The sequence below is a fragment of the Pseudochaenichthys georgianus genome, unplaced genomic scaffold, assembly GCF_902827115.2.
Source record: "Pseudochaenichthys georgianus unplaced genomic scaffold, fPseGeo1.2 scaffold_1697_arrow_ctg1, whole genome shotgun sequence".
In the NCBI taxonomy this organism is placed as follows: Eukaryota; Metazoa; Chordata; class Actinopteri; order Perciformes; family Channichthyidae; genus Pseudochaenichthys; species Pseudochaenichthys georgianus.
In genome coordinates, this window is record NW_027262492.1 from 1 (window position 1) to 26,178 (window position 26,178).

Here is a 26,178-nt window from a genome sequence, read left to right on the forward strand (position 1 = left end):
CAGTATGTAGTGTCTCTACTTTAAAGAGTCCTCTCCTGCTGATGTTCAGGTGTATATCAGTATGTAGTGTCTCTACTTTAAAGAGTCCTCTCCTGCTGATGTTCAGGTGTATATCAGTATGTAGTGTCTCTACTTTAAAGAGTCCTCTCCTGCTGATGTTCAGGTGTATATCAGTATGTAGTGTCTCTACTTTAAAGAGTCCTCTCCTGCTGATGTTCAGGTGTATATCAGTATGTAGTGTATCTACTTTAAAGAGTCCTCTCCCGCTGATGTTCAGATGTATATCAGTATGTAGTGTCTCTACTTTAAAGAGTCCTCTCCTGCTGATGTTCAGGTGTATATCAGTATGTAGTGTCTCTACTTTAAAGAGTCCTCTCCTGCTGATGTTCAGGTGTATATCAGTATGTAGTGTCTCTACTTTAAAGAGTCCTCTCCTGCTGATGTTCAGGTGTATATCAGTATGTAGTGTATCTACTTTAAAGAGTCCTCTCCCGCTGATGTTCAGATGTATATCAGTATGTAGTGTCTCTACTTTAAAGAGTCCTCTCCTGCTGATGTTCAGGTGTATATCAGTATGTAGTGTCTCTACTTTAAAGAGTCCTCTCCTGCTGATGTTCAGGTGTATATCAGTATGTAGTGTATCTACTTTAAAGAGTCCTCTCCCGCTGATGTTCAGATGTATATCAGTATGTAGTGTCTCTACTTTAAAGAGTCCTCTCCTGCTGATGTTCAGGTGTATATCAGTATGTAGTGTCTCTACTTTAAAGAGTCCTCTCCTGCTGATGTTCAGGTGTATATCAGTATGTAGTGTCTCTACTTTAAAGAGTCCTCTCCTGCTGATGTTCAGGTGTATATCAGTATGTCGTGTCTCTACTTTAAAGTCCTCTCCGCTGATGTTCAGGTGTATATCAGTATGTAGTGTCTCTACTTTAAAGAGTCCTCTCCTGCTGATGTTCAGGTGTATATCAGTACGTAGTGTCTCTACTTTAAAGAGTCCTCTCCTGCTGATGTTCAGGTGTATATCAGTACGTAGTGTCTCTACTTTAAAGAGTCCTCTCCTGCTGATGTTCAAACTATTTTTTAGGCTATAAAGTTTGGAATAAATCCGACTATGGTATAAAAACACAAACCAGAATATGGAAAGTTCGATGTATGTAAAATCCAAAAATGTAAAACTCGTTTAGAGAAAACCACCTTTAAAGATACGCATTGTAAAAGTCGATACATTTTAACACTACAGGTAAAACACTTCTAACTATCAACATGAAACTTTACACTAAGACAATTATGTTTATTATTACAAGTTTTGAAGCGTTATGTTCGAATATGCAAATAAGACCGGTTTACTGTTGGTGGATTTAAGAGACATCTAAATGTGTAACGAGTCTCAAACTGACCGCTGCACGTCGCGTCTCGCCTTGAACTAAATACGATTAACTTCACTATGAATATATGTTCCTAATATTTAACATCACTGTGGCCTGAACATCCACTGTGGAGGAGACGCCACACACACACACACACACACACCCACACACACACACACACACACACACACACACACACACACACACACACACACACACACACACACACACACACACACACACACACACACACACTACAGTGACTTACATGCATTTCCTGGAGACTTATCCTATAAGGGAGGCGAGTCCCCACACGTGACTATGTAAACAGATCTAGGTCCCCACAAGTATGGTAATACTAGTACACACACACACACACACACACACACACACACACACACACACACACACACACACACACACACACACACACACAACACACACACACACACACACACACACACACACACACACACACACACACACACACACACACACCACACACACACACACACACACACACACACACACTACAGTGACTTACATGCATTTCCTGGAGACTTATCCTAACCAAGTCTTCACCCTAAAATTAATGATCCCTTATGGGGACCTCCAACTTGTCCCCATAAGGGAGGCGAGTCCCCACACGTGACTATGTAAACAGATCTAGGTCCCCACAAGTATGGTAATACTAGTACACACACACACCGCACACACACACACACACAGAGAGAGACACACACACACACACACACACACACACACACACACACACACACACACACACACACACACACACACACACACACAGAGAGACACACACACACACACACACACACACACACACACACACACACAGAGAGACACACACACCCACGCCCACACACACACACACACAGTTAATTTCTCCAGTTAAACCCTGCATTAGATGCAGATTGATTGTCTCTCCACACACACACACACACACACACACACACACACACACACACACACACACACACACACACACACACACACACACACACACACACACACACACACACACACACACACACACACACACACACACACACACACACACACACACACACACACACACACACACACACACACACACACACACACAACACACACACACACACACACACACACACACACACACACACACAGTAAGGATGCACGCTGTTCAGATGGAATGATTTATTTGTAACCATGGTAGCATAATAAAACAATGAACACATTAAAAGCACGGACAGTTTGAACCCAAGGCCTCTCAAACACAGCATGCACCCCCCCCCCCTTTTTTGTCTTTTTTTTAATCCTTTAAATATATTTTGATATAAAAACAAGCCCACGTATGATGAGTGTTTGGGAACTGCCTCTAAACCCCCCCCAAAAAACCTTGCGTGTTCGTTATTGTCCGCCTCTCTTCCCCCGTTCCTCTTCATGGTCTCTGATGCTGGAAATTGAGGCGGAGGAGACGGCAAAAAAAAAAAATGAGATCCTCCCCGAAAAAAAAAGGAAAGCAATAAAAAAGATTTCCGTAAAAAAACCAATTAAAAACCCCAAAGAAAGCAGTCCAGGTGGAGGAGCAGACCCTGGAGCTCTGGAGGCACTTTTCTCAGATTTAAAGCCCCACATCTGACACAAACCTGGGGGAAGGATTCATGCAGAGATCCAGGAATGATGACGAAGATGAGAGGAGGAAGAAAAGCAGCTGACAAACTGGAGGGAAAGGCCCAGCCTCTCCAGGTATGATGCCGAGTTCAGGAGAGGAGGAACGACAAGAGGCGGAGGAGAAACCAAAAGAGAGACGGCGGGTAACGGTTTGTCTCCAGGTCCTAGAGTCCTGAACCTGGAGATGCGGAAGACCCCAAAGTGTAATGATATAAACGTTTAGGGGGTCCCCAGCTCATAGAAACTGCCGGATGCTAGCCTGCAGTTTGCACAGTTAGTGTGGATTAGCATCGATTAGAACTTAATGTGGACGATAGTAGACGTTATTATTAGTGGTTTTGTGGGTTATTGTTCTCTAATGTAGTTTCTATGTGCTGGAGACCCCTACTCTCGTTTCTAACATAACACTTTGGGGTACTCGACATCTCCGAGTTCACAGAGTGGCAAATAGAAAGAGGGAGGAGCTTTACGACACAAACGGGAAACAGTCCTCGTGGGCGGAGGTCAGGGGGGAGGAAGATGTTGTGGTCCCGCTTCCTCCTCTTCCACTATAACCTCCTAACCCACTCCAAAAGTGTCCAATCGTTCCACATAAGTCTATGATGCTAATTGCCCAACATATCTAGGTTAGCATCCGGCAGTTTCTAAGTGCTGGAGACCCTAAGATAACACGTTGGGGTACTTAACATTTCCGGGTTCACAAAGTGGCTAGTCGAGCTCCTTGGCCATTTGTGATCCCGAACACGTCCTCAATAACTCGCAAAACCACTCAAAAATTGTCCAAATTGTCCAATTACCCACATAAGTCTATGATGGTAATTGTGTAAATTCTTCTTGCCCCCCCCCCCCCCTCACAGGTACAGCTCCTTGGCTCTGATGTGCTGCAGTTTGTCCCTCAGCATGTGGAAAGATGGCCGCACCACAGAGTCCAGGGTCCAGCACTGCTTCATCAGGTCGTAAACCACCGGGGGGCAGCCGTCAGGGGCGTCCATTTTGTATCCCTTCTCCACCCGGGGCACCACCTCCTTCAGAGGCTGGGGAGAGAGACAGACGGGTCAGACAAGGGTGACGGAGAGAGAGAGATACAGAATACAGTCTGATCAAGCCCGAGCCAACTATAAATATTAGCTTTATTAAAAACAGTCGACAACAAATAAGTAATCAAGTGAATCCAAGGAGAAGTGAAGCATGAAGACATAACGTTCCACATGTTCCTCTCCTGCTCCGGCGGTGTCATTATTTAAAAACAGAGTTCAGTAAACCAGTGCAGAATAAAGGGAGTCTGCCCTCTGCTGGTGGAGCTCGGTTAAATTAAATAGCACAATCCCTTTATTATATATATTGGGAGGGATGAACCCCTCTGTAAAGGTCACACATGCAGACAGCACACAGTGACACGTGTTCTCTGCTTTCACCCATCCTGGTACCAGGAGTCTAGCACCAGGAGTCTGGCACTAGGAGTCTAGCACCAGGAGTCTGGCACCAGGAGTCTAGCACCAGGAGTCTGGCACCAGGAGTCTAACACCAGGAGTCTGGCACCAGGAGTCTAGCACCAGGAGTCTGGCACCAGGAGTCTAGCACCAGGAGTCTAGAAGCAGGAGTCTAGCACTAGGAGTCTAGAAGCAGGAGTCTAGCACTAGGAGTCTGGCACCAGGAGTCCAGCACCAGGAGTCTGGCACCAGGAGTCTAGCACTAGGAGTCTAGAAGCAGGAGTCTAGCACTAGGAGTCTGGCACCAGGAGTCTAGCACCAGGAGTCTAGCACTAGGAGTCTGGCACCAGGAGTCCGGCACCAGGAGTCTGGCACCAGGAGTCCAGCACCAGGAGTCTGGCACCAGGAGTCTGGCACCAGGAGTCTAGCACCAGGAGTCTAGCACTAGGAGTCTAGAAGCAGGAGTCCAGCACCAGGAGTCTGGCACCAGGAGTCTAGCACTAGGAGTCTGGCACCAGGAGTCCAGCACCAGGAGTCTGGCACCAGAAGTCCAGCACCAGGAGTCTGGCACCAGGAGTCTAGCACTAGGAGTCTAGAAGCAGGAGTCTAGCACTAGGAGTCTGGCACTAGGAGTCTAGTACTAGGAGTCTGGCACCAGGAGTCTAGCACTAGGAGTCTGGTACCAGGAGTCTAGCATCAGGAGTCTGGCACTAGGAGTCTAGCACTAGGAGTCTGGCACTAGGAGTCTAGTACTAGGAGTCTGGCACCAGGAGTCTAGCACTAGGAGTCTGGTACCAGGAGTCTAGCACTAGGAGTCTAGCACTAGGAGTCTAGCACTAGGAGTCTAGCACTAGGAGTCTGGTACCAGGAGTCTAGCACTAGGAGTCTGGTACCAGGAGTCTAGCACTAGGAGTCTGGTACCAGGAGTCTAGCACTAGGAGTCTGGCACCAGGAGTCTAGCACTAGGAGTCTAGCACTAGGAGTCTGGTACCAGGAGTCTAGCACTAGGAGTCTGGTACCAGGAGTCTAGCACTAGGAGTCTGGTACCAGGAGTCTAGCACTAGGAGTCTGGTACCAGGAGTCTAGCACTAGGAGTCTGGTACCAGGAGTCTAGCACCAGGAGTCTGGCACCAGGAGTCTGGTACCAGGAGTCTAGCACTAGGAGTCTGGTACCAGGAGTCTAGCACTAGGAGTCTGGCACCAGGAGTCTAGCACTAGGAGTCTAGCACTAGGAGTCTGGTACCAGGAGTCTAGCACTAGGAGTCTGGTACCAGGAGTCTAGCACTAGGAGTCTGGTACCAGGAGTCTGGCACCAGGAGTCTGGCACCAGGAGTCTGGCACCAGGAGTCTGGCACCAGGAGTCTGGCACTAGGAGTCTAGTACTAGGAGTCTGGCACCAGGAGTCTAGCACTAGGAGTCTAGCACTAGGAGTCTGGCACCAGGAGTCTAGCCCCAGGGGGGTGTCCGGTGCCTTGCTCAAGGGCACCACGGCAGGGCAGGAGGTGAACTGGGTCCTCTCCAAGTAGCAGTCCACACTCCATATTTAGGTCTGGTCGGGGACTTGAACCGGCGACTCTGTGGCTCACAGTCCTACTGACTGACTAACTGAGCCACTGCCGGTATTACATGTATATTATTATTTTTACTGGTACATTAATGTGTAAGTAGCATTTTTTATTTTATATTTAAACATGTATTTATTGATTTTCTACATTTAGCACATTACACAAACACAACGGAACATTCCCCGACATTAGACGTTGCAGTGCTTTGACGAAAAGCTCAAATAAACCATTTCATATGCAGTCTGTTCTTTAATGACTGTATACTACCGCATCCATCCTTCCATCCATCCTTCCATCCATCCATCCTTCCATCCTTCCTTCCATCCTTCCATCCTTCGTTCCTTCCATCCTTCTATCCTTCGTTCCAACCCACTAATAGCACCCTTAGTCCCCTCCTCCACCTGAACACTTTCTCTAGAGGTCCAAAGCTGTGGTGGTGCGTTCAGGTACTCACAATTCTGGGGTAAGGCACGCGCCCAAAGGAGTAGATCTCCCAAAGTAAGATCCCGTAACTCCAGACGTCAGACTTGGTGGAAAACCTCTGGAGGACGGAGAAACAGGGAGCACAGAACTCACACATCAGATATATCAGATAAAGTGGAAACACCGTATTCCCTCACAAGAAGATTCCAGATGCAAAACTCTTTCAGTGAAACTCTGGAAGTATTATCAACAACACTGATTTATTACAAAGGAAAGTATATAATCCGAATATAGCTTTTTAATGTGGTGGTTTATCAAAGTGGGTCAGAGTCCGGGTACTTTGTATTCTGCTGCGTAGTACTTAAGTACCACATTATATCCGATAAGCTAATTACACACGAATACGTCTTTGTACACAGAAAAAGTATTTCATCGTCATGGAAGTGTTTTAAATGTAGTGTCAATTAGGGCCGCTCAATTAATCGTATTTTAATCGCAACGAAATAAAACGATTATTTATTTATATTTTTTTGTTGGTTTATTCTCAAAGTTCACGGTAATCAACCGTTAAAAACATACCGTTACATTTTCTCCAATAAATGGATGTTTTCAAAGTCAATGAATAATCGCATTTACACTTATTGACCCAAATAATCGAGATTATGATTTTTGCCATAATCGGAAGCGTGTAATATATATACTCAAGTATGTGAAAGTGTACGCCTCGTAAGTGAATGTACTACGTTACAGCGCACCACTGCTCTTTGGTGGGTACTTGACTTCGGAGGTCAGGTGAGGAAACGTGTGACAACGGAGATATCTCTAACTGTTCAGAGACGTGAGACGTGAAGAGAAGGAACACAATATATCAGAGTTCATCTGGAGAGAGAGAAGGAACACAACATATCTGTCGGGTGCAGTTTAGATACTCAGCCATGTTTTTAGTTTTTCTTGCTTGATATAATTCAGCAGAAAATGTAAGTCTTTAAAGTGCGCTGGACGGGCTGTTTGGAGCAAGGCCTCACAAACTGAACGCTGGCAGAAGAAAACGGATCGCATCTGTTCAAAATCAGCATCAGTTAAAGTCCGATATATTAAGAGTTCTTCCACCGCGTTCTGACGGGGAAACCGAAGTGAGTCTTTGCTACTGAGCCTCCATGCTAAAGACAACGGTCGCTTGACATCGTGGAACACGCGGGTTCTCTCCGTGGCTCTTGGAATACGGTATCTTACAAAAACACGGATGTGTAAGTCATGTATTCTCAGACATGTCACATTTTCAGTTTTTCTTGGTTTGTATGATTTCAACTTCGGCAGAACATGTACTTTGTGTACATGTGTCTCTACTTAAAGGTCTCCCATCATGCACTTCTTAATGTCTTTTATGCATGAACACGTGCAGGGGCGCGAGTGACTTATCCGACCGGCCCGATGGCCAGTCCGCCGCACGTGCCCCCGGTGTGTCGGGGACTCACAGCGGTTTGTTTTTCTTTAAAGCTACTGACCCGGAATCAGCACTTTAGTAACAGGCCGAACTAGAGGGGGGTGAGGCTAGAACAAGGACTCTTTCTCAGCGTTCCACTGAACATGGTTTATTTGAACATGGAACAGGAAATAAGGTCTGAACCTGTTGAGCCTCTAAAACAAATCAAATAGCTCACGAGCTTCTATAGACTAAAATCTCTCACCAGCAAAACACCTCGTCAGTTAAAGGCCATTTTACGTTTCATTACTATACCATACAGTATTTATTATCATTATAGTAATACTATTTCGGCGATTAGCTAAAATATAAATTATGTTTGAGTTACATTTCCATGACTTTCCAGGCTTCTAATGGCCGTACGGAGAACCCTGGATATACGCCTAACAGTGGTACGATAGGAGACCTTTAAGACCTCCTACTGGCTTACGCTGCTTCCCCGGAAAGCACCAGGACACCCCGGGCGCGTATCTCACCTTCTCCCTGATGGCTTCGGGGGAGGTCCACTTGACGGGCAGTTTTCCGGTGTCCTGGATGGACGACGCCTCCTTGGTGAGCCCGAAGTCGCTGACTTTAGCGATGTTGTCGTCAGAAACCAGAACGTTTCGAGCCGCCAGGTCTCTGTGCACGAAGTTGTTGTTCTCCAGATACTCCATGGCCTCACACACGTCACTGAAGAGACAGAGGGGAGGGGGGGGGGGATTATAAGAGTCAGAACAATATCACTGGCTTGAGCTTCAGCCTCTGATCCATGTCTTTCTGATCCTCTCCAGATGGAAGGAGTCATCACATACAGAGCATCAGCTAGTTCCTGAGCAGTGTCCTTCACATGCTGATATCCAAGAGAGGGAGTCACTCAGTCACAAGATGAAGGAATGCCGGGTCTTCTCTGTAATCAAACATCCTGCCAAAATACTGAGTTTCTTCTCAAAATTCTTACTTTCTGTCAAAATCCTGATTTTTTTGTCAAAATCTGAAAATTCGGACTGAATTCAAAACAACTTAAATCTCAACATTCTGACTTCTTCTGAATACGTCTCCGGCTTGAGCCGCAATCTCAGGATCCATGTATTTATCATCCTCTCGTATCAAAATGAGCCCCACGAACTGAGTTTTAAACATCATGATATCCGGTCATAGTCCGGTAACTACCTGCTAACGGAAGCTCTGCTACACAGTTCTTCTTATTATTAAAACATGACCGGTAAGTTTCGACACTTGACCGGCAAGAAACCCCCTCGCGGAAGCCCCGGAGTGTGTGTGTATAAAATGCACAAACAATTATTTTGTTTAAATGTGTTCATTTGAATAACTTGCTGTTAACCTATAATTAAGAATATATGATGTGTGTTGATTTATATTTTGTAATATCATAAATATGCAAAGTAACTTGATGTGTAAAATAAATGTAGTGGGGTAAAAGTATAAAGTGAAAATACTCAGGTACAAGTACCTCCATTGTTTACTTAGTTATATTACACCACTGAATAACTGTGACTCTGGATAGGAGCCTCAGTCTCAGTCTGTAAGAAGAAGATGATGATGATGATGAAGACTCACAGAGAGAACTTGAGTAAGCAGTCCCCCCCGAGCACGGTCCTTCCTCTGGAGCGCAGGTAGTCCACTAAACTGCCCTGTGGGGACAAGCAGGGGACACAGCAGTTAGCACACAGTCATACGAGGAAAGCCCCCCCCCCCCCCCCCCCACACTCAAACTCGCCCCCCCCCTTCAAAGTATTCACACTTTGACTGTGCCACGTCTTTTCGGATCAACTTCTTATCTTTCTTCTTATCTTATAAGGACACAAGAGAAAGCGACGCATGCTTCAAAGCAGTCTAACCCATGAGACGGACCTTAGCCATGTACTCGGTGACGATGTAGAGACTTCCCCTCTCCTCCACGATCACCCCCAACAGCTGCACCAGGTTGTTGTGCCTCAGTTGCCTAAACAAACACAACAACAACAACAAGTGTTAGCTGTAAACATCAAGGTGTCTCTGCTCCGTCAACAACAGATAAACAATATAAATATATCGCCCGTTTGAATCTGAAAGAGAACGGCGCGCTAAAACAAGGCGATATAATACATTTCATTTGTGTGTGTGTGTGTGTGTGTGTGTCGGAGGAGGGTCTCACGTCATGACGGAGGCCTCGGCGATGAACGCCTGCGCCGTGGCGTCGTTTTTGATGCACTTCACCGCCACTTTGTTCCCTCTGTAGTCTCCCACCATCACATCTAACACACACACACACACACACACACACACACACACACACACACACACACACACACACACACACACACACACACACACACACACACACACACACACACACACACACACACACACACACACACACACACACACACACACACACACACACACACACACACACACACACACACACACTATAATTTGACAACCTGCTTTCTTTTCTTTTAACCGAATACGATGTCGCTCGACAGGAAAGAAGACATTTGAGGTCTGAGATATTTCCTCACCTCCGAACTCTCCCTTCCCGATGGTCTGCAGCAGCTTCAGCTCCTTCCTGTTCAGCGCCCAGCCGCCTGAGAGAGGAGACACTTAGAGGACTTGGCAGGCTATGGAGCTAACAACGTGACAGAGGCACCGGGCGAAAGCATGCACTGACGAGGCACCGTGGAAACATATTGCATTTTTACACACAAGTTATTACTTAAAAACTAGATGATGAGCTCCACACGGGGATTCAGCCTCTCAGACCGTTGCCATGGGGAAACCCTAAAGAGCGGAATCGGGCCACTTCAAATATTTCCAGGGCAGAATTCTACTCGTTTCTCTACGGCATCGATTGATGAGAACACTCAGCTTTCCCAGATGTCTGAGTTATTGTATATAGACTCTTCTGGCACTGTTGTCTTATTTGTTTTACTTCCTGTATTCATGTTGCTCTGTGGGAGGAGCCTGTGACACTTCCTGTATTCATGTTGCTCTGTGGGAGGAGCCTGTGACACTTCCTGTATTCATGTTGCTCTGTGGGAGGAGCCTGTGACACTTCCTGTATTCATGTTGCTCTGTGGGAGGAGCCTGTGACACTTCCTGTATTCATGTTGCTCTGTGGGAGGAGCCTGTGACACTTCCTGTATTCATGTTGCTCTGTGGGAGGAGCCTGTGACACTTCCTGTATTCATGTTGCTCTGTGGGAGGAGCCTGTGACACTTCCTGTATTCATGTTGCTCTGTGGGAGGAGCCTGTGACACTTCCTGTATTCATGTTGCTCTGTGGGAGGAGCCTGTGACACTTCCTGTATTCATGTTGCTCTGTGGGAGGAGCCTGTGCCTTCAGGTGTTCATAGTCTGCCCTGTGGCCAATGTGCACGTGATGGTGAAGCCTTGAATCTCTTAATCCGTTATGCCGCTAACTAGCGTTTTGTTTTCATAAAAAAGGCCACCTCATCGTGACGTCTGTCGGCAACGGGGTATAAAAGACTACAATTCCCACGGCGCCTCCTCTAAAGTGACAGAAGGGCAATCTGTCGGAAAGGAACCGCTTTTAACCGTTCAACGAACCTTAAAGTTATGTAAGCCTTAAAGAAAGAAAGACCGAAGTTGCTTATTATTATATTTGAGTGTTGACTTTGTTGAGTTTGTTCTTTTACTTTGAGCATAATGTCAGCCCCAGGCGAACAACTCGTCGCCTGCGAGCGACACAAAGATAAGGGAAAGAAAGCGAGTTAGAAATGTCTGTCTAAGGCACGGGGGTCAAACTCAATGTCATGGCGGCCACATCAGCAGCATGGGGCACTCAAAAGGCCGGCTGTAACTTTAAGACTATATGAATATACAGATCTAAATATATAATATATATAATATAATGTGTTGTATGACATTATCGCCTCTGCATTGGATTATTATCAGATGGGGCAATATCTTCATGATTAACTACGTCTGAGAGCAGAAGTCCAGGGCAGATAGTTTCAAGTCTCTTCAGTGCGCATGTCACAAAACGAGATGCATTGTGGGACATGTAGTTTATGGGCAACGTGCTCATATATTCTTTCAGAGCTCTTGAGGGCCACAGACGATGAAGCCTCGAGTTTGAACCCCCTGGTTTAAGGCGTCTATTGGCTTGATCTACAAATAGGGAAGGAAGCCACGACAAGATGAACACAATGTGTGTGTGAGGAGAGAGAGTGTGTGTGTGGAGAGAGTGTGTGTGAGGAGTGTGTGTGTGTGTGTGTTCTTACTCCTGGAGAACTCGTCCTGAGCTGCCACCGTCCCCTCCATCAGTTTGGGTTTGATGAGCCGAGTGCAGAGGCCGTCGGCGTCTTTGGTGTAATGCTGAGAGAGAGAGGGTTCAACGCATTAATACACGTGGAGAGAAAACTGAGGATCCTCAGAAGTCTGCAGAGAGGGCAAGAGTACACACATCCTTTACTCAGGTAGAAGTACCCACATCCTTTACTCAAGTAGAAGTACACACATCCTTTACTCAAGTAGAAGTACACACATCCTTTACTCAAGTAGAAGTACACACATCCTTTACTCAAGTAGAAGTACACACATTCGTTAATCAAGTAGAAGTACACACATCCTTTACTCAAGTAGAAGTACACGCATCCTTTACTCAAGTAGAAGTACACACATCCTTTACTCAAGTAGAAGTACACACATCCTTTACTCAAGTAGAAGTACAGATACTCGTGTTTAAAAATACTCTGGTGAAAGTAGAAGTACTGACTAAACTTCTTTACTTAAGTCAAAGTAAAGAGGCTTTGAAGTGTCCTTCAGTAAAAAGTACCCATAGCTAGCAGCTGCTTTAAAGAGTACCTGACCTCCCTTTATATCAATAGAACAATAATGTCATTGTTAGCTAATGAATGTTTCCATGCTGAACAACGGCAACATGACAACGTTTCCATTGGTCCCTCTTCTTTAGAGAAGACCAGGAAGTGATGGATACACGGATCGTGTTCCAACCAATAGGCACGCAGTGACTCTAAAGAATAATGACCACGCACCAACACACATTCAGACTAAAGGAACCAGCTGTTTGGAACATGAGAGAAGTAGAAAGTACAGGTATTTGAGTTCAACATGTGAGAAGTAGAAAGTACAGGTATTTGAGTTCAACATGTAGAAGTAGAAAGTACAGGTATTTGAGTTCAACATGTAAGAAGTAGAAAGTACAGGTATTTGAGTTCAACATGTGAGAAGTAGAAAGTACAGGTATTTGTGTTCAACATGTGAGAAGTAGAAAGTACAGGTATTTGTGTTCAACATGTGAGAAGTAGAAAGTACAGGTATTTGAGTTCAACATGTAAGAAGTAGAAAGTACAGGTATTTGAGTTCAACATGAGAGAAGTAGAAAGTTTTGAGAAGGTCGTGGCCGCACAGCTCCAGTCTCATCTGTCTGACAATGACATGTATGAGACCGTCCAATCAGGTTTCCGCCCTGCACACAGTACAGAAACAGCCCTAATAAAAGTAGCCAACGACCTACTGATGGCAGCCGACTCTGGGTCACCCAGCATCCTGGTCCTTCTTGACCTGAGTGCGGCTTTCGACACAGTGGACCATACCATCCTCCTCCACCGCCTCGAGACCTACACCAGGGTGACGGACACGGCTCTGAAGTGGTTCTCAAGCTACCTCACCAACCGGAAGTACCACGTGTCTCTGGGGGGTTCCAGGTCTGACGACACCGCAGTGACATGCGGGGTCCCACAGGGCTCAGTGCTGGGGCCGATCCTGTTTTTAATCTATCTATTACCTCTGGGTCATATCATCAGACAACATAACATCAACTTCCACTGCTATGCCGACGACACTCAGGTCTACATCAAAACACAACCCAATACCACCACTATCCAAACACTAAACACCTGCCTGGAAGACATCCGCTCCTGGATGACCACCAACTACCTTCAGCTCATCAGCAGCAAGACGGAGGCAATCCTGATAGGCACCACCGACCAGCTTGCCAAGGTCACCAACATCAGCCCCTCCCTTGATGGTCAGCTCATTCCTCTCTCCTCCGTTGTCACCAACCTCGGTGTGAGGTTTGACCCCACTCTGTCTTTCCAAGCCCACATCAAGCATATCACCAAGACCTCCTTCTTTCACCTGAAAAACATTTCCCGACTGAAGCGCTCACTCTCAACTGATGACATCAAAAAACTGGTTCATGCACTCGTCTTCTCAAGACTAGACTATTGCAATGCACTCCTCTCCGGTCTCCCAGCCAAATCCATCAACCGCTTGCAACTAGTCCAGAGCAGCACAGCCAGAGTTCTCACCGGTACAAAAAGGTCAGCTCACATAACCCCCATACTTGGAAAACTACCCTGGCTCCCAGTCCACTACAGGATCCAGTTCAAGGTTCTGCTCCTCACGTACAGAGCCCTGAATGGACAAAGCCCAAAACACCTCTGTGACCTCATTCATACCCAGACATCTGCCCGCTCTCTCCGCTCCAGCCGCGCTCCTCTTCTCTACATCCCCCGCACACGTCTCCGAACAATGGGAGACTGAGCCTTCTGCTCGTTCGCCCCGCGCCTCTGGAACTCCCTCCCAGATCAGCTGAGATCTGCCCCTTCCACCGAGGTCTTCAAAACCGGCCTTAAGACCCTCTTCTTTCGGCAGGCCTTCCAATAAACTTTGAGCACGGTACACCTGGAGTACTGCCATTTTTATCGCTATCTCCGACTTTTATTTTTGTACTCTATTTTATATTTTATTTTTTGATTTCTTATTATTATTACAATTATTTGTCTTTTATTATCTCAAAGCGTATCAGTATCCCTTGTTGTGAAGCACTTCGAGATTTGTCTTGGCAGATGAGAAGCGCTATATAAATTAAATATATTATTATATGTACATGTAAGAAGTAGAAAGTACAGGTATTTGAGTTCAACATGTAAGAAGTAGAAAGTACAGGTATTTGAGTTCAACATGTGAGAAGTAGAAAGTACAGGTATTTGGAGTTCAACATGTAAGAAGTAGAAAGTACAGGTATTTGAGTTCAAAATGAGAGAAGTAGAAAGTACAGGTATTTGGGTTCAACATGTGAGAAGTAGAAAGTACAGGTATTTGAGTTCAACATGTAAGAAGTAGAAAGTACAGGTATTTGGGTTCAACATGTAAGAAGTAGAAAGTACAGGTATTTGAGTTCAACATGTGAGAAGTAGAAAGTACAGGTATTTGAGTTCAACATGTAAGAAGTAGAAAGTACAGGTATTTGAGTTCAACATGTAAGAAGTAGAAAGTACAGGTATTTGAGTTCAACATGTGAGAAGTAGAAAGTACAGGTATTTGGGTTCAACATGTGAGAAGTAGAAAGTACAGGTATTTGAGTTCAACATGTAAGAAGTAGAAAGTACAGGTATTTGGGTTCAACATGTGAGAAGTAGAAAGTACAGGTATTTGAGTTCAACATGTGAGAAGTAGAAAGTACAGGTATTTGAGTTCATCATGTAAGAAGTAGAAAGTACAGGTATTTGTGTTCAACATGTAAGAAGTAGAAAGTACAGGTATTTGAGTTCAATCATGTAAGAAGTAGAAAGTACAGGTATTTGAGTTCAATCATGTAAGAAGTAGAAAGTACAGGTATTTGAGTTCAACATGTGAGAAGTAGAAAGTACAGGTATTTGAGTTCATCATGTAAGAAGTAGAAAGTACAGGTATTTGTGTTCAACATGTAAGAAGTAGAAAGTACAGGTATTTGAGTTCAACATGTAAGAAGTAGAAAGTACAGGTATTTGGGTTCAACATGTGAGAAGTAGAAAGTACAGGTATTTGGGTTCAACATGTGAGAAGTAGAAAGTACAGGTATTTGAGTTCAACTTGTGAGAAGTAGAAAGTACAGGTATTTGAGTTCATCATGTAAGAAGTAGAAAGTACAGGTATTTGTGTTCAACATGTAAGAAGTAGAAAGTACAGGTATTTGAGTTCAACATGTGAGAAGTAGAAAGTACAGGTATTTGAGTTCATCATGTAAGAAGTAGAAAGTACAGGTATTTGAGTTCATCATGTAAGAAGTAGAAAGTACAGGTATTTGAGTTCATCATGTAAGAAGTAGAAAGTACAGGTATTTGAGTTCAACATGTGAGAAGTAGAAAGTACAGGTATTTGAGTTCATCATGTAAGAAGTAGAAAGTACAGGTATTTGTGTTCAACATGTAAGAAGTAGAAAGTACAGGTATTTGAGTTCAACATGTAAGAAGTAGAAAGTACAGGTATTTGGGTTCAACATGTGAGAAGTAGAAAGTACAGGTATTTGAGTTCAACATGTAAGAAGTAGAAAGTACAGGTATTTGTGTTCAACATGTAAGAAGTAGAAAGTACAGGTATTTGTGTTCAACATGTAAGAAGTAGAAAGTACAGGTATTTGAGTTCAACATGTAAGAAGTAGAAAGTACAGGTATTTGGGTTCAACATGTGAGAAGTAGAAAGTACAGGTATTTGAGTTCAACTTGTGAGAAGTAGAAAGTACAGGTATTTGAGTTCATCATGTAAGAAGTAGAAAGTACAGGTATTTGTGTTCAACATGTGAGAAGTAGAAAGTACAGGTATTTGAGTTCAACATGAGAGAAGTAGAAAGTACAGGTATTTGAGTTCAACATGAGAGAAGTAGAAAGTACAGGTATTTGAGTTCAACATGAGAGAAGTAGAAAGTACAGGTATTTGAGTTCAACATGAGAGAAGTAGAAAGTACAGGTATTTGAGTTCAACATGAGAGAAGTAGAAAGTACAGGTATTTGAGTTCAACATGAGAGAAGTAGAAAGTACAGGTATTTGAGTTCAACATGTGAGAAGTAGAAAGTACAGGTATTTGAGTTCAACATGTGAGAAGTAGAAAGTACAGGTATTTGTGTTCAACATGTGAGAAGTAGAAAGTACAGGTATTTGAGTTCAACATGTGAGAAGTAGAAAGTACAGGTATTTGAGTTCAACATGTGAGAAGTAGAAAGTACAGGTATTTGAGTTCAACATGTGAGAAGTAGAAAGTACAGGTATTTGAGTTCAACATGAGAGAAGTAGAAAGTACAGGTATTTGAGTTCAACATGTGAGAAGTAGAAAGTACAGGTATTTGGGTTCATCATGTAAGAAGTAGAAAGTACAGGTATTTGTGTTCAACATGTAAGAAGTAGAAAGTACAGGTATTTGAGTTCAACATGAGAGAAGTAGAAAGTACAGGTATTTGAGTTCAACATGAGAGAAGTAGAAAGTACAGGTATTTGAGTTCAACATGAGAGAAGTAGAAAGTACAGGTATTTGAGTTCAACATGAGAGAAGTAGAAAGTACAGGTATTTGAGTTCAACATGAGAGAAGTAGAAAGTACAGGTATTTGAGTTCAACATGAGAGAAGTAGAAAGTACAGGTATTTGAGTTCAACATGAGAGAAGTAGAAAGTACAGGTATTTGAGTTCAACATGTGAGAAGTAGAAAGTACAGGTATTTGAGTTCAACATGTGAGAAGTAGAAAGTACAGGTATTTGAGTTCAACATGTGAGAAGTAGAAAGTACAGGTATTGTGTTCAACATGTAAGAAGTAGAAAGTACAGGTATTTGAGTTCAACATGAGAGAAGTAGAAAGTACAGGTATTTGAGTTCAACATGAGAGAAGTAGAAAGTACAGGTATTTGAGTTCAACATGAGAGAAGTAGAAAGTACAGGTATTTGAGTTCAACATGAGAGAAGTAGAAAGTACAGGTATTTGAGTTCAACATGAGAGAAGTAGAAAGTACAGGTATTTGAGTTCAACATGAGAGAAGTAGAAAGTACAGGTATTTGAGTTCAACATGTGAGAAGTAGAAAGTACAGGTATTTGAGTTCAACATGTGAGAAGTAGAAAGTACAGGTATTTGTGTTCAACATGTGAGAAGTAGAAAGTACAGGTATTTGAGTTCAACATGTGAGAAGTAGAAAGTACAGGTATTTGAGTTCAACATGTGAGAAGTAGAAAGTACAGGTATTTGTGTTCAACATGTGAGAAGTAGAAAGTACAGGTATTTGTGTTCAACATGTGAGAAGTAGAAAGTACAGGTATTTGAGTTCAACATGAGAGAAGTAGAAAGTACAGGTATTTGAGTTCAACATGTGAGAAGTAGAAAGTACAGGTATTTGTGTTCAACATGTGAGAAGTAGAAAGTACAGGTATTTGAGTTCAACATGTGAGAAGTAGAAAGTACAGGTATTTGTGTTCAACATGTGAGAAGTAGAAAGTACAGGTATTTGAGTTCAACATGTGAGAAGTAGAAAGTACAGGTATTTGAGTTCAACATGAGAGAAGTAGAAAGTACAGGTATTTGAGTTCAACATGAGAGAAGTAGAAAGTACAGGTATTTGAGTTCAACATGTGAGAAGTAGAAAGTACAGGTATTTGAGTTCAACGTGTGAGAAGTAGAAAATACAGGTATTTGAGTTCAACGTGTGAGAAGTAGAAAGTACAGGTATTTGAGTTCAACGTGAGAGAAGTAGAAAGTACAGGTATTTGAGTTCAACATGTGAGAAGTAGAAAGTACAGGTATTTGAGTTCAACATGTGAGAAGTAGAAAGTACAGGTATTTGAGTTCAACGTGAGAGAAGTAGAAAGTACAGGTATTTGAGTTCAACATGTGAGAAGTAGAAAGTACAGGTATTTGAGTTCAACATGTGAGAAGTAGAAAGTACAGGTATTTGAGTTCAACATGTGAGAAGTAGAAAGTACAGGTATTTGAGTTCAACATGTGAGAAGTAGAAAGTACAGGTATTTGAGTTCAACATGTGAGAAGTAGAAAGTACAGGTATTTGAGTTCAACGTGAGAGAAGTAGAAAGTACAGGTATTTGTGTTCAACGTGAGAGAAGTAGAAAGTACAGGTATTTGTGTTCAACATGTAAGAATTAGAAAGTACAGGTATTTGGGTTCAACATGTGAGAAGTAGAAAGTACAGGTATTTGAGTTCAACATGTGAGAAGTAGAAAGTACAGGTATTTGAGTTCAACGTGAGAGAAGTAGAAAGTACAGGTATTTGAGTTCAACGTGAGAGAAGTAGAAAGTACAGGTATTTGTGTTCAACATGTGAGAAGTAGAAAGTACAGGTATTTGAGTTCAACATGTGAGAAGTAGAAAGTACAGGTATTTGAGTTCAACGTGTGAGAAGTAGAAAGTACAGGTATTTGAGTTCAACGTGAGAGAAGTAGAAAGTACAGGTATTTGAGTTCAACATGTGAGAAGTAGAAAGTACAGGTATTTGAGTTCAACATGTGAGAAGTAGAAAGTACAGGTATTTGAGTTCAACGTGAGAGAAGTAGAAAGTACAGGTATTTGAGTTCAACATGTGAGAAGTAGAAAGTACAGGTATTTGAGTTCAACGTGAGAGAAGTAGAAAGTACAGGTATTTGAGTTCAACATGTAAGAAGTAGAAAGTACAGGTATTTGAGTTCAACGTGAGAGAAGTAGAAAGTACAGGTATTTGAGTTCAACATGTGAGAAGTAGAAAGTACAGGTATTTGAGTTCAACATGTGAGAAGTAGAAAGTACAGGTATTTGAGTTCAACATGTGAGAAGTAGAAAGTACAGGTATTTGAGTTCAACATGAGAGAAGTATGAAGTACTGTAACTTTCCCCTCTGTGGGACTAATAAAGGGATTCTGATTGTCTTTGGAAACTGTCCAATTTGAACATTTCCAAAACCACGAGGATCCTGTTTGATGGAGTGGATTCTGTCCTTTTCTTTAATGTCATGGTTTGGTGACCTTCCTTGAAAGGTCTCATTATATTAATGTTATTAATCATAGGTCTCAGAGAGGAGAGCTCATCAGGAGAACCCTCCCAGCAGAAACTCAGATAAATGATTAAATGATTAAACTCCATCATGTTCCAAACCACATCAAGGACTCTCTCTGAAACAGCATGGAGCTCAAACTCTCTCTCTCTCTCTCTCTCTCTCTCTCTCTCTCTCTCTCTGGTTCACCACAAGGCGAGTTCCTTTTGATTTCCTGCTTCTTCACAGACTCTCTCCAGTACAGATTAGCTCTGAGTGTTAGCGATGCTAATGTAAACACAGACCATATTACGTCCAGAACACGTCAGGCATTGTTTCTGAGAGCAACGTTTCTGCAGACAGGTTGGAGAGCCACAGCTGGACCTGCAGACCCTCAGACAGCGACAGCGGGTACCCAGCTCTATATAGGACGATGAACCCAAACACATATCATTGGCTGCTTCAACATCCTTTATGGCTCCTCGTCCCACATCCTGAAGACATGGCAATATTTCCAAAACGCTGCTGCCCAACTTAACAACACATTTACAGTCCTTAAATTCATGTTTAATATCCTCCTCCACAAATCACTAGCCAGCGACTAACTCTCCCACCTCCTCCACCTTTAGGTCACTGGTCTGTAGGCTGGCTTCAAATGTGTGACTAACGTCCCGGTGCTTTATCTTTGTATCTTTGTAAAGTGGTTCCAATCCCAGTCGCATGTCTGCGCTGATTGGCTGCCAGAATAACTCTACAAATACTACTTATTTTCTACATCTGGGTACAGAGAAGCGGAGACATTTCCCAGACACTTACCCCCTCAGATATGGTTGATTTAAATCACAGACACGTTTGAGATGACGGCATCGTCTTCTGAATGAATGAGACTCTGCTGAAGTCTGACGGTGTGTGTGAAGCTTCTGAAGAAGATTAGGAGTGTGTGTGTGTACTAGCATTACTATCCTTGTGGGGACCTACATCTGTTTACACAGTCACGTGTGGGGACTCGCCTCCCTTATGGGGACATACGGGGAATCATTCATTTTAGGATAAGTCTCCAGGGCCCAGGAGTTCAACACTTTTAATCTCAATCAGATGTTGAAATCCCATGTTTCGTGATCCTGGATCAGACAAGTCGGACAGATGTTGTCCCTGGAGTTCAAAGCAATTCAGGATAGGATCAGCCTGATCCAGATTACGACTTTTCGAGATGACTAGATCCTGAATATCAGTGCTTTAATCCTACCGAGCGCCATCTAGTGGACATGACAAATAATACAAGGAAGACAAGAGACCACATAGCAGACTTCTATTGTCCGCACTTACTTTTGAAAGGTGATGACAGACGATGGACTTTTGTTTGTTGAAGATATTTTTTCTTTAATCTAAATAACATTTGTGATTGACAATCTTTGTTGTGATACTTTCATGAGCATAAACATTTGTCATCGACATTTGGTTGAAAAAAATGAAAAATAAATTGATTTGCCATGAAGGCTAAAAATGGTGTATTATTTCAGTTAACAAACTTTGCCATCTTATTTATATTGAAACATATTTTTAAATAAATTGTACAGTACATGTTGCTCTGGTAATCCACTGGAAACCCGCCCCTCTGGTGGGATCAGGATAATCCCGTTTTTTGGGATCAAATTGATCCCAATCCCGTGTTGTCGGTTTGAACCCGTTTTGAAGATTTGATCCAGATTAAAGCTTGGATTGGATTTCCTGATCTGATATCAAAGTGATCCTAAAATCCAAATCTGATCTGATCAGATAGGGATTACAAGTGTTGAACTCTTGGGCCCAGGAAATGCATGTAAGTCAAGTCCCCTGAAGTGATGTAAACATGGTGTGTGTGTGTGTGTGTGTGTGTGTGTGTGTGTGTGTGAGAGAGGTCGTCCATGCATCTGATCTTTAACCCAGGAAACACATCCGAACCAAACAACCCGTCAGTGTCTGCTCAGTCAAATCAGGCCAGAGGAATAAAGAGGAATAAGGGAATGTTTTACCTCCAAAATCATCATTTGAACATCAGTTATTCCCCAAGTGTTGGCTTGGAATCTGACATTCTGTCCGCGTGGCACTAAGGTAGAAGAACAAACAAGAACACCTACGAAATAATTGGATGATTTGAAGCAAAAGGAGATCTATATGAAAACACTCGAACACGGTATAATCAAATCCATCTTGTGGCATGTTCACTACTGACAAACACACGCATGCAACTAAACCTTCTGCATGGAGGAACACTGCGCTCTCACATCAGGAACGAGGCATGCTGCAAACCCTTTGATCAGAATCAACCTCAAAAACAAAAGCATCAGATTCCTCCGCTCAAAGCGTGGTGGGACAAACAAAGGAAATGCTACTGCAGCACAGGGTGCAATCTACGCAGCAACCAGCAGGGGGCAGCTGCATCATACTGTGAGCAGTGTTTCCATATCATCTTGAGGAATGCAAAGAGACGTGATAATTAGTGCTTTTAGGGCTATAGATGTTAGTCTGCGGATCATTCTCTACGACAAAGGATCAAAGGTGAAGTCTTGAATGGCTTGTGTGGTCAGTCCTAAACCTCACATTCACATTTAGTGTAAACGCATGAAATTGAGGTTAAAAACTGTATTTTCTGACATGTTTGCATTAAATAAGATTTAAAGAATTGATTATCTAGATATTTGGCTATTTTCGAGTGTTCATGGCAGCTTCAGCTTGTTAAACTTTAAAATGATGAGAAGTCAGTCTTTTAGTGCATTCAAATGTATTTTTAGCGCATGATCGTGCTGATGAATCCAGGTCTTCAATATGTAATCAGCACAGAGGTGTCTCTTATTGGAGAAGTCTTTTCTTCTGCAACTATTTGCTTTGAAAAAGACACTTTATGGTGGATTCAGTATCAAAGGGTATTTTCCGTCAATGGCTAATTCTCAGAACATTATTCAAAGGCTTTGAGAGAAAAATACCTTTTAGAATCCATGTAAATATAACATCTATCTTTCAGCCGCTTCAATTCACACTCGTGATGCAGATACAGATGTGTGTGTGTGTGTGTGTGTGTGTGTGTGCGCGTGTGTCAGATACAACTGATTGTCTTTGTGTTTTAAATTCACACATTCATTGTCACTTATTTAAATGTCAAATACTTCAGACTTTTAAATAAAACAATGACATCTAAAGACATCACCACCGTTCACGGTACCAGGGACACAACTGGTCGAATATATCCAGGCAAAGGCAGTAAGTGACAGAACCAGCCGTAGGTGGTAAGAAATGGCAAAGGACAACTCACACATCGAAGAGGTCAGTCTCAGGGACTAATTCAAAACTAGTTGGAGTTCCCTGAACGAGTGCATATCTGAACTGGCTCCTTAACCAGATCATACACGTCTAGGCCAGGGGTGTCAAACACAAGGCCCGGGGGCCAAATCCGGCCCGTGACTTCATTGTATGTGGCCCACAACAGCTCTGAAAGAATATAATATGTTTATTATATGGCTATAAGCACGTTGCGCATAAACTACATGTCCCACAATGCATCTCAAATTGGACTTTTTTTCTCAGAATTTGACTTTTCTTTCAAAATGTCACTTTTTTCTCTCCAAAATTTCACTTATATTTTGTGACTTTTTTTCTTCAGAATTTGGCTTTTCTTTTTAAAACATTTTGTGACATTCTCACTGAAGAGACTTGCAATTATTTGCCCTAGACTTCTGCTTTCAGAAGTAGTTAATTATGAAGTTATTACCCTATCCGATAACAATCCAATGCAGAGGCAATAACATTATTTTATATATATTAAATATCTATATAGTCTTAAAGTTACAACTGGCCCTCAGTGGCCCGTGATGAAATTGAGTTTGACACCCCTGGTCGAGGCTGTTGTGTGTGATCTCCACTCATTGAGCCCCTCTCTGAAGGCCTCCGACTTTAAGGGTTAATAAAGGATCACAATATGGAAGTGAGGAACAACATGATTCGTGTCTATCTCATCTGAAACCTGAGTGAATCCAGTTCTCACCGTTATAATTGAATATCCCTTTCCTCGCACACTTGATGCAAATAATATCCTGCTTATATCGTGTTAACAGAAACCCTTCAATGCTGTTTTTATCCATACGGTCATCTGTATATGTGTCTTACTCTGTAAAGCTGGTTTATTTCTATTTTAGAATTGTTTATTTCTACTCTTTTCATTTCTACTTATGTGCAATGCCTTGTTTTGTTTCATGCTGCTGCAACAACAACGTTTCCCATATTGGGATGAATAAGGTACTTCTTGTCTTCACATCGCTGGAGATCAGCTTGGGAAATAACTGCTGTGTGTTCATCGGGCGGTGCGGGTGGGAAACGTTCCAGCGTTCAGCAGCAACAGGAGTGTCCTCTCAAACAGGGAGCTGATCACGAGAGGCTGTGAGAAGAACACCGGTTCTTGTAGGTAATCTACATCCTGTCAGTGTCATGAAATACTGAGTTTTTACTCAGATGTTGGCTTTTTTTCTCAAAACCTCAAAATTCTTTATTTCTCTCAAAATTCAGACTTTCTCTCAAAATCCTGACTTTTTTCTCAAAATCCTGACTTTTTTCCTTAAAATTCTGACTTTCTCTCAAAATTCTTACTTTTCTCTCAAAATCCTGACTTTTTTCTCAAAATCCTGACTTTTTTCTCAAAATCCTGACTTTTTTCTCAAAATCCTGACTTTCTTCTAAAAATCCTGACCTTTTTCTCAAAATTCTTACTTTCTTGTAAAAATCCTGACTTTCTTCTAAAAATCTTTACTTTTTTCTCAAAATTCAGACTTTCTCTCAAAATCCTGACTTTTTTCTCAAAATCCTGACTTTTTTCCTCAAAATTCTGGCTTTCTCTCAAAATCCTGACTTTTTTCTCAAAATCTGACTTTTTTTCTCAAAATTCTGACTTTCTCTCAAAATCCTGACTTTTTCTCAAATTCTTAATCTTGTAAAACCTCCTGACTTTCTTCGAAAAATCTTTAGCTTTTCTCAAATTCAGACTTTCTCTCAAAATCCTGAATTTTTTCTCAAATTCTGACTTTTTTCTCAAATTCTTACTTTCTTCTAAAAAAAATCATACTTTTTTCCTCAAATCCACTTTCGTTCTAAAAATCCTGACCTTTTTCTCAAAATTCTTACTTTCTTGTAAAAATCCTGACTTTCTTCTAAAAATCCTGACTTTTTCTCAAAATCCTGACTTTCTTCTAAAAATCCTGACTTTTTCTCAAAATCCTGACTTTCTTCTAAAAATCCTGACTTTTTCTCAAAATCCTGACTTTCTTCTAAAAATTCTTACATTTTTCTCAAAATCAAAAAATTATGACTTTTCTCAGAAAATCGTAAAATTCTGACTGAATTCAAAACAACATGTTAATAATCTCTCGTCCCCGGCTTGAGCTTCAGCCTCTGATCCATGTGTCTCTGATCCTCTCCAGAAGGAAGGAGTCCTCACATACAGAGACTAGGTCCTGAGCAGTGTCCTTCACATGCTGATATCAAGAGAGGGAGTCACACAGTCTCAAGATGGAGGAACAGAAAGCAGTCTTCAATGTTTACTTCAGATTAGCTCCACGTCAGAAATGAGCATGCTTGATGTCTCTCTCCATAGAGGCTGAGTCATCATGTTAATCACATAGCTATCATCAGCCTCAAGCAGTCCTGATGCTCCAGTTGGGATAGCTTTGTTATCACGTTGCTCTGATGCTGGAAGAGGACCTTCAGTGTTAGTATCAAAGCCAAGCTGCTCACCTCCACCAGCTGCATGAGGTTCTCGAAGTACTCCTCCTCGTCGATGGTGAGCTTCCCGTTGTGGTAGATGATGCGGTAGTGCTCCACCTTGCCGTCGCAGCTGACGCACAGGGTGTAGTCTCCGGGGTAGTTGGTGCTCTCTCTCACCAGGAACAGGCCCGTCTCCGGGGGGTAGAGCAGTCGCTCCGCCTGCTCGCGGGTTATCTTCCCGTGGAACCAGCTGTGAGGGGAGAAGGAGAAGAGTGAGAAGAGAGGCGGGAATATCAGGAGAAAGAAGGAGGAGGAACAGAGTGGAGAAACTGATACATGATGTTTTGTTATATTTAAAGTGATGAAGAATATAAAGTGGAATGGATCTGAAATGCAGCTTCATCCTCAGAGGAGAGAGACAGCTGGTCCATCCCATCATCAAGCCCCCTGGTCTTTACCCATTGTAAACCCCCCCTCACTTCCTTTGCCCCCTGACACGTACATCCAGATGTTAAACACGTAGAAGACTAGAATACACTTTAACGGAGAAGGAGGCGATCAGAGTACACGACTATGTGTTTTAATGATTATGTGGTCATTCGACACGACACGGAGAACTATCCCCATCCAGCTTTATGGGGATCTAAAGTTCTTCCTCGTAGCTCTTCTGAGATGCAGAGAAGCACCAACACGTCATCGTTATCGGCAGGTAGGAGCTTTTACAAATACATATGGCCAGAAGTGGACTCCTCCTTTGAAATGAAAGGCCGACATG

At 42.7% G+C, this 26,178-nt stretch overlaps 1 protein-coding gene across 1 annotated transcript; it reads right to left on the reverse strand.

The window, feature by feature from the left end:
• Positions 1 to 2,552: 2,552 nt before the first annotated feature.
• LOC117441463 (tyrosine-protein kinase CSK-like) lies at positions 2,553 to 25,865 on the reverse strand. The gene is made up of 10 exons (XM_034077550.1): positions 25,862 to 25,865; positions 25,434 to 25,732; positions 12,174 to 12,267; positions 10,450 to 10,515; positions 10,083 to 10,182; positions 9,800 to 9,890; positions 9,506 to 9,579; positions 8,422 to 8,617; positions 6,494 to 6,580; positions 2,553 to 4,078 (listed from the first exon to the last, which is right to left on the reverse strand). The coding sequence occupies exons 1-10, from the start codon at positions 25,863 to 25,865 to the stop codon at positions 3,896 to 3,898; spliced, it is 1,194 nt and encodes a 397-aa protein (XP_033933441.1). The 3' UTR covers positions 2,553 to 3,895.
• Between the last annotated feature and the right edge of the window lie 313 nt (positions 25,866 to 26,178).